The sequence below is a fragment of the Hylaeus volcanicus genome, chromosome 1 (assembly GCF_026283585.1).
Source record: "Hylaeus volcanicus isolate JK05 chromosome 1, UHH_iyHylVolc1.0_haploid, whole genome shotgun sequence".
Lineage (NCBI taxonomy): Eukaryota > Metazoa > Arthropoda > Insecta > Hymenoptera > Colletidae > Hylaeus > Hylaeus volcanicus.
In genome coordinates, this window is record NC_071976.1 from 12,627,292 (window position 1) to 12,636,601 (window position 9,310).

General features: G+C 41.3%; 1 protein-coding gene across 1 annotated transcript in view; it reads left to right on the top strand.

The window, feature by feature from the left end:
• LOC128878498 (zinc finger protein 853) overlaps positions 1–9,047 on the top strand; it is a 166,073-nt gene extending 157,026 nt beyond the window's left edge. Inside the window, exons 7-13 of the mRNA XM_054126749.1 lie at positions 1,121–1,333; positions 1,564–1,686; positions 1,835–1,972; positions 2,394–2,588; positions 2,925–3,145; positions 3,236–3,389; positions 7,078–9,047. Of these exons, the coding sequence (XP_053982724.1) occupies positions 1,121–1,333; positions 1,564–1,686; positions 1,835–1,972; positions 2,394–2,588; positions 2,925–3,145; positions 3,236–3,389; positions 7,078–7,199 (1,166 nt within the window). The 3' untranslated portion in view covers positions 7,200–9,047. The remainder of the gene's footprint in view (positions 1–1,120; positions 1,334–1,563; positions 1,687–1,834; positions 1,973–2,393; positions 2,589–2,924; positions 3,146–3,235; positions 3,390–7,077) is intronic.
• The last annotated feature ends 263 nt before the right edge of the window (positions 9,048–9,310 follow it).

Genomic DNA, 9,310 nt, shown 5'->3' on the forward strand with positions numbered 1-9,310 from the left:
ATATATACATATATATTATATCATATATATATATATATATATATATAATATATCCATACATCATATATGGATAAATAGATAGACGTACAGAGAACAATCGACTAAAGCGCGGCCGCGCGCGACGATCAGAGAATCTCTTTGCGGATAAATAAAAAAAAAAAAGACGCGTTGTCCCGTTTTTCGAACGCGTCGTCTCGTTTCCTCCATCGTCTTCCAAAGTAACACGGGAAACGGTGCGCGTGCCAGAGCATCAAGCCTGGGGTTGATTAGCCACCGGAGAGAAAACGCAACTTGTTAGTAAACCATCTTTGACGAGATTCGATCTCGACGGAGAGAACGAAAGCGCAGAAAAAAAAAATAAAGAGTCTGGAAGAGAAACAGAGAGACGGAGGGAGACAAGCGATGGAAAAACGACGATGAAACCGTCGAATGGGAAAAAGACTAGAACGTAATAAAATAAAGGCGAGGGGATATGGAAAACTGCGACTCGAAAGGCAAAGTAAAAAAAAAAGTAATGTTTAGAAGAAAAAAAAGGGAAAACAGAGATTCGTCGTCGAACTTTTCTTTGTGCGTCTATGAGCGTGCGTGCGTGCGCGCGCGCGCGGGCGTACGTGCGTGTGCATCTTGGGTTTTTGGGCCGACGACCTCGCTCGTGAAAGGGAAGCAGCAACGGCATGAAGCAGCTCGCGGTGCGTCCGAGGTCAGTGCTCTCCTCTGGTCCTCGGCTATCCGTGTCTGCAAGGACTCTCCCTTCGCCTTCGAGGTCGACCGGAATGTTGACGTACGTACCACGCGCGTGTGTACACGCGAATGCGTGAGAAATAAGGTGGAGGAGGAGGAGGAGGAGGATGAGAAAGGAGGAGAAGGATGATGATGATGATGATGATGATGATGATGATAATGATAATGATGAACATGATGATGATGAGAAGGATGAGGATGAGGAAAAATAGAGAAGTGAACGAAGAATGATGATAATGAGATGATGATTATGGTGATGACGATATGGTGATAATGATATGATATGATATGATATGATATGATATGGAGGAGGTGGCTTTCGTTCCTTGGGAAGCTTTATCCTGCTTAGCATTGACCTTGAAATTGTGTCGCCCTATTGTTCCCTCCGCTGACTGCACAACCTCCGTTGCCGGGGTTTACCTAGCGAAGCGACGGACCGCCAACCACCCGTGTCCAGTGTGCGGAAAACACTACGTCAACGAGGGTAGTCTTAGGAAGCACCTGGCCTGTCATCCTGAGACCAGTCAGCTTAGCACAAGCCTCAGGATGTGGCCGTGCTCGGTGTGCCAAGCCGTCTTCACTCATGAGAGCGGTAAGTATAACCTTCCTGCTGAAACAAACCTATCGAATACAATCGAGTACAATTTTGTTCGTTCTAATCGTTCTTTTAAGCCGTTCACCGTGTATATATATACATTTTTACTCTTTCGTTTCCAAATACCGTTTTATCACGGAATGTGTTTTCTTTCCGGCTTATTCGATCGTACATCTTATTCGTCGACCAACGAAACTCTATCGAGACTGGTCTGTTTTGCTGTTAAGGTTTGTTGAGTCACATGGAGCATATGAGAATGGACCCGAAACATCAGTTTGCTGCGCAGTACGTTTTGAGCCGCGCGGCCGCCGAGAGGCGGGAGAGAGAAATCCTCGCGTCTTCGAGTCTAGGTAACGAACGTTGAGAAACACGTATATCTGTCTGTATAGTCCTAGTCCTGTTCTAGCGTGTAGCTACTACTACTACTACTATTACTACTACTACTTTGATTGATAACAGTAACGATCGTAACGATACATACGTTATTCTCGTGTCCAGGTACGGGATTGGGTGTGTTGGGAAGCCAAACAGGCGGACCTCAAAATTTGCAACAACCACCGATGTGTCCTTCCCCGTCGGCCCACTCGGACAGCAGCAGTGGCAACGGAAGACTATCCTCGGCCGGTAGTGAACCTGGTACGCTCCGATCTTGTTCCTCCGTCTTCTTGCAAACGGTCGTCTGGAATGATCGTTAGAGTGCCCGTGAATAATAATAATGTTAGAGTAACGCCCGTCTTAACACCACCTTAAGAAGCGACCTTTCATTCTTACGTAATCACAACACGCTCGCTGAAATGTATCGATACGTCGTACACGCACCGAGCATCGAAACGCAGCGACAGTTATTGTAGCAAACATACATATACCTATATATTACATTTGATATACCTGAGAGTAAAATAAAGTACCTACGAATTCTTGTGTGAGTAATTTCCGTATCATACGAACGTTCATTTTTATAATCGTTTTTTCCACCGACTGTTAAACCATAGTTACGTAGTAGCGCTACTAAACACTCGGCCACGTCCACGTAGACCGCGCATACTAACGTGAGCAGACTTCTGCGCAGGTACCGGTCTGCTGAACAACAACAACAACAACAACAACAACAACATGGCGTCGCCGGGGCCCAGTGGCAACAAGCTCAGCGAGATGCTCCGAGCGGGAAGTCAGCCTGGCTCCGCGCAACAGTACCACGACGAGATGCAGTCGCAACAACAACGCATGGCAGTGATGGCCGCCGTGTCAGCGGGTAAGAAATCAACCATCACCTTCTATGTCGTTCTGTTCTCCTCGAATCTCTCCATTCAAGGACACCTCCGATACCGCTTATCTGCTCGCGCGTCTTCGACTCTGCTCCGCGAGAACAGATATCGCCGACTCTCGTTCCAATTAATGCCAATAAAGTTTGATTTACAATTATGTTGTTTTTGCGTGGCAAGGATTTTTCTTATCTCCGTGGCCTGGCTCACTGCGATCGCGAACGATAGATTCAACGATATCGGACGCGAATAATATCCAAATAGGTTGTTATCGTTTGCGCTGGGAATAGCAGATGATATAATAAATCTGCTTGATTTGCCGATAGGTTTGCAAAATTCGGTGTCGCCGAATCTGTCGCCGGTGGACATGGCGTCGCTGGCGGCGGCGATGAGGATGGGAAACAACGGTGACATGAGTGGCGGTGGGCAAGGATCGACAGGGCCGCAGCAACAAGGCGTGCAAGCAACTGGACCAGAACAGACTCTGAGGATGCACCAAGCGGAAGCTTTGCTGCGTTCTCAGGCAGAAGCCGCGCTCAGATTGGCTGTAAGTTTTATTATTATTGTTTAAAATTCAACCGAATTAGTAGCCGTCCTTGAGAGTCCGAACTGACTAATTGTTTAATTTTCTGCTCAGGTATCGCAGGCAGCGGCAGCAGCGGCGAGTTCCGCGGTCGGCGGAGACGTGAGACATCATTTAGGACAGCATAACGGAGGTAGCACTTCCGGCATGCCTGGACATCACACGAATCAACAGATGTCCCAGCAGGATACCTTACCGCCCGACCTTGGTAAGTTCATCTTCCACGAGCAGCCTCAACGACCAATCTCAAAATAATTGCACTCTATTGGTTGTATCGAGTAGTATGTTGTATGTTGTAGGCCATTCTAAGAATTTATTTAAAGATATCAAATGTACATTACAAAGTCTTCTCTACAACTCAATAATGATTGTCAATAGAGAATAAAACAGACGCCGTCTAAAAATTATATATATAGTCAGTCCAATAAGTATTCGCACCCTCTATGTCTATTGAAGAAAGTCGAAAATAAATGACAGGCTCGACTAAATGAATTTTCTTCATTATAAGCATGTACATGAGTAAACGTTGCACATGTATTGTATATATTTATAATTGTAAAAGTGCGTTTGAATTTCGCGCTCTCATTATGCATCGGTAAGCGGCGCTGACCATGTTTATGTGTGGCTACACTTTATTATTTTTGTTCTAAGTAACGTCTTTGCATATCTACTTATATTCACTAAATAATAATGAAACATTTATTTGGAAACACCAAACCTTTCATTTAATGTAGACAAATGTCTTCAATGGACATAGAGGGTGCGAATAATTATGGGACTGACTGTAGATTGACGACACGCGCTTTGAACGTGTCTTTGGGACTTGAATGTGTTTGGTCTACTAAATCTTGTGTCGCTGAAACCATTCTAGGAACGATTATATTAGGTTGGCAACCAAGTTCCAGTCGTTTTTTCAAAGTTTAACATTCCGCCTGTCAGTACATTACATGTTTTTGGCACAATGTTTAAATCATTCGAAAAAGAATGTTCTGTTCTATTGGAATCAACGTTTCGTTTGTTTTTTTTTTTTGTTCGAGTTAATTTGTGTTAATTTTCAGATCATTAAAATGGAACGTCGAGTTGAGAAAAATGAGTACAACTGGACGGCCTTAGTTAACCCTTTCAGATCTGGCGTCCACAACTGATGTGACGCCACGAAATTTAAAAATTACCGACACCATCCTTTAGAGCGAATGTCCTTATTTGTGCACACGACGAAAGACCAGTTTTCCACGAAAACTACACTATTAGGATTTTTTCTTTATTTTTTTCATAATAATTTTAGTCTAACTTAACCGTAATTAAATTGCATTAATTAAATTACATTAGTACGAGAAAAAAAAACATAATTCAGTTCTGAAAGGGTTAAACTTGACATACTAGTCACGAAGGGTCTTTTCAGCTATGGCACCCTCTCCATACCTTGATTAAAAGCAAAAAGAAGGAGGTGTCGAAAATCCTCAGTTTTCCCAATTTGACAATCCATTTTAATAATCTAAAAATTAACATAAATTAAATGGAACAAAAAAAACAAAACATAGATTCCTGTAGAACAAAAGATCCTCTTTCAAATGATTTAATACATTATGCCAAAAATATTTAATAAAAAGAGGAATGTTAACATTGAAAGAAACTTAGTTGCCAACCTAATATATTCCGTCAGTACGACTACAATATACCGAGTGGCATATAGTTATTCCATTCCTAAAATGTTTACAGACTTTTGGACATGTGGTGCAGGCTAAGCTGGGTGAAAAGTGCTAACTGAAGCTTCTGGGTGTAACCTGTTTTCTTTGGATAGAACACTCGTTTCGCCAGACGTTGCAGCTAGCTTCTTTAAAGATCAAATGACACACTGATATTAAATGATATTAAATGTCATTTGGTCCCTGAAAAAACTACCTGCAATGCTAGCGAAACGTTGGTGTATCTTATCTAAAAGATACAGAAGCCTTAGTTAGTATCAATCATGAAAACCTGGCCACGGAAACCTTAAATATCTCCTGAATGAAAAGTATTTGTTAAACGTACGTTGAATAATCGTTATTGTAAAAGTTGGAAACAATTTTTTGACACGGCGGCGTAAATTATCTAATTGTAATGTTTGTTAATGTCTACGGAAGCTGGTCCACGTCTATTTCCTTTCTTAAAAAGTCTTATAGACTTGTGTATTCTTTCTAATATTCTTTATTTTTTATTTCTTTCGGCGCCAAGATTTAATGCAGATGTTTAATGTAGGTTATTATTTTGATAATAAAAAGTGATGTTAAATTTGTTGTTTTAAAAAGAGAATTTACGATCTTTTTTTGCAATAATTCGTGACTCAAAAGGCTATAAACTTATCACTTGAGTAATTGCAATAAACTTGAACTAAGAGACATCTCTGTTGAATCAACACTGTTGATGCGACATTAATCTAGATTTAAAAAAAATAGTAATTTTGAATTGTAATATTAATTAGATATAAATAAATATTTTATTTAGTTAGATTGCAATAGACAGCATTTTTATTGCTAAAAAAACTGAAACTGAAAATTGCTTCTAACTTTGATAACATTCATTTTTTGACGTATGTTGATTTATTTTTTACAGATTCTAGTTTTCCTTGCGAGCTCTCTTTGATACCTTTACTTTACAGTGGTAATGAACATGAAGTAACTCTATAAATTGGTGCAACGTTCGCATTATACCAAAAATAATAAGAAGCGCCAAATACAGTCATGAAAATCATTTAACCTTTAATTTTCCTGAAATGTAATTAATTTAACTTCGTCGACAAAATTCTAATTGTCTACACTTTTACACAAATTCATGATAATTTATGGAGTATTTACAATTAACATTGCTCCAAATAAATGGCCAGTGACTAAAAGCATGAATTAAAACACGACGTGCTTCAAACAAAAATATTATTTTAAATACTCTTAGTTGCAAAGTCTCTCTCAAGGTTTGTTTTATGACATCTGAACTAAACTATTTATAATTAAATACTTATTTAATTATATCGGATATAAATATAATTTTAAAGAAACTTAGCGAGAATCATACGTCCTCAAAGTCTGTAAATATCATTATTCAACATTCCATATGATTGAGTAAATAATAAGCATTGCTTGCTAAAATAAACGTAATAATATAATTAATTATAGCACAACAAACACAATTTATTGTTCTAGAAACGCTTCGAACTCCTCAGCACGTATTGCTCATTTTCAGCAACGATAATATAACTAAAAAATCATGACTTTCCCAAAAATGAATTTGGATGTTATGCATCGTTACATTGTGTAAAAATATAGTCATAGAAATTGTCAAGTTAGTATAATGAAATATTGAACAGTGGTAAAAGTGCCATAAATATCGCCACATCAAAAGTTGAGCTATTATTATACCAAATGGGTGATGTACCGAATAAGAAAATAAAATATAACAAGCACAAAACAAATATTTTATGCGAATCGACATAACTGGAAGAATTCTATGAATACGATAAAAGTAGTTGCCGTTAATAAGACAAAAGCGACATTTCCTTCGTAATGTGTCTCCACTTTAATAATTTACTTTCTAATTTATATCGAAGAAGTAACTAAACGAAAGACGCATCTAAACGAATAAACTATTCCCGTCTACGCCATAACTGACCAAGTTCCGCTGATTGTCTAAGGCCGAACGCACACGGGCGCAACCGATTTGAAATTAGTGTTGCAAACCGTTTGCGCTCTTTGTTTTACGTACTCCACTACCTTTGTTTTACCTAGATCTACGGTCGTATGCAACTAGTTTCAGAGTGGTTTGAAACTGATCAGTTGCGCACGTGTGTGATCGGCCTAAATCGCGAGACAATTTCATCTTGAAAAACAAATGTTTCACATATCTAACCATTTGAATCTCCGCAGGGGAAGCATTGCGTCTACAAGAGCAGCGATTAGAACAAGCGCTGAGGCTTCACGGCGATCCTCGTGCCCTGAGTTTCACTCTCCAGCACGTGGTCAACCAACAGAACAATCAGCAACCCTGAAAATTCAGTTACTACTGAGACGAGTGGACCCCTTGGACGTCGGAGCAAACGAGCCTGCAGCAGCAAGCTGAACGCCTCAATCAGCAAACGCTTCAAACAGCCGACGCTCGTCCAGCGTCGCTCGGCGATCAGCAGCAGCAAGCTTCGTCTAGCATTGGTCTTCACCATCATCAACAGCAGCAGCAGCAGCAGCAGCAGCAGCAACAGCAGCAGCAGCAGCAACAACAACAACAACAGCAGCAGCAGCAGCTTACCGAAGACCGCGGCGTCAAAAGGAAAGCCGACGACATGATCGGTAACTCTGACACCGTGTAAAGAACGACGTACACCAACGACAAACCCCTGAAAGCGTTTGTCGTCTTCTACGTCGGTTCGAACACAGGCGTCCAAGTGTGGTCACCCGCGCAATCACTATTGTCTCAGCAGTACAAGTTGCAATTGTTCAAAAACTCGACGCCTCGGAAGCATCGTGAATCCTATCGTCAGAGACGCGACGACGTTTGGGTCGCGGCGTCCTGATCGATACTACTGTGAAACTTCTACTCCATCCCCGATACAGAGGGAAGGAGACGCAAACGTCATACGTATCTAGAAATCCGTTAGACGGTGCGTGGCGACGGCCGCGGGTGACAATGGTCTTCTAGCAGCACGACGATCCGTCGCGCTGATCACGTTGTTCCTACTTCGGTCCCGCATTCGGAGTTCCTACAACGACACGGTTCGCCGAATCGGATAACCCTCGATGGCTCTTTTCAACCAGGCTGTCGAGGGTCCTCCGTTATCGAGCGACGCCCTTTTGCTTCAGTCGAGTCGCTCTTTCAGAATTCTCGGGACGCGTTGTCACCGTGGCCAGAGTCACCCCTGAAACGTGCCATAATATTATTGAAAGAAACTGCTTAACTGACGCGTCGCCTGACCACCCTGCAAAGGTCGTCCAGGACGACGCGAGGTACTATGGTTTTTTTTTAGTACAAGAGCCCTACGCACGGACAGGACCTGCGTCGGATGGTCTCGTACCTAGAACCGCCAGGCTGTTCGAGGCTCAACAAACTAAACTATATATATATATATATATATGTATATATATATATATATGTATATATATATATATATATATATATATATATATACATATATATACATATATATACATACATACCTACAAACCAGTTTAAGGTTTCCGTAATCTTAGCTCCCGTAACGTTTAAGGCAAACATACGCGTCTGAGACATGCGTAAACGCGGTCAGGCGGATCAGCTGACCGCGCACAGCACCGCGTCCCCCTCCCCATTTATCAGACGAACGCGAAACAAATCAGAAAAAAGACGGACGGTCTGAACGATCGCTGCATTAGTGATACATGTACACAGAGAGCACAACGAACACGTGACACGTATTTACAAGATACACGAACAAAACGCGACACACAAAACACGCACACACCGCACACGATATAAACACGTACGGCGAAACTTACTCGTGACGTAAGGATATACATATAAAAAAATGCGCGCAACTTGTGCTGGTCGGCAGCACGAAAACTATTAGCTCGTAAGCGGACAAACAAAATATAATTATTACAAACAGTTATATTATATATATTATATATACATACAGAGAGTCTTGGAGTGTATGACGGAGACAAAAAAAAACGAAGAAACGGAGTACCGGACCAGAGAAGAGGTACCGGTCTGCCGTGTCCCTCCTAACTGTACACGTTGCACATTTTCAAGAGAACCGTGAAGAGTGTACGGGAAGCATTTTTTTCGCGAGCAAACACGCCAGAGACGACGAGGAGGGAGAAAAAAAAATATGAAGAGGAGACGATGAAAAATGACGTTGCAGAAAGAGAGAGAAATAAAAAACTAAATGCTAAATATTATATATATTATATATATATAAATATTATAAATAATAAATATAGGGTCTATGAGACTAGGATATAAATTAGGTGAAAGAGATATTCGGTGAGTGCATGGAGCTGCGTGCCCGGGCAGTTGTACACGATCCCAGCGTCGACGAGAGAATGAGAAGAGAACAAGATGGCGGAAAGCCTGGGAACACGAGAGAGAGAGAGAGAGAGAGAGAGAGAGAGAGAGAGAGAGAGAGAG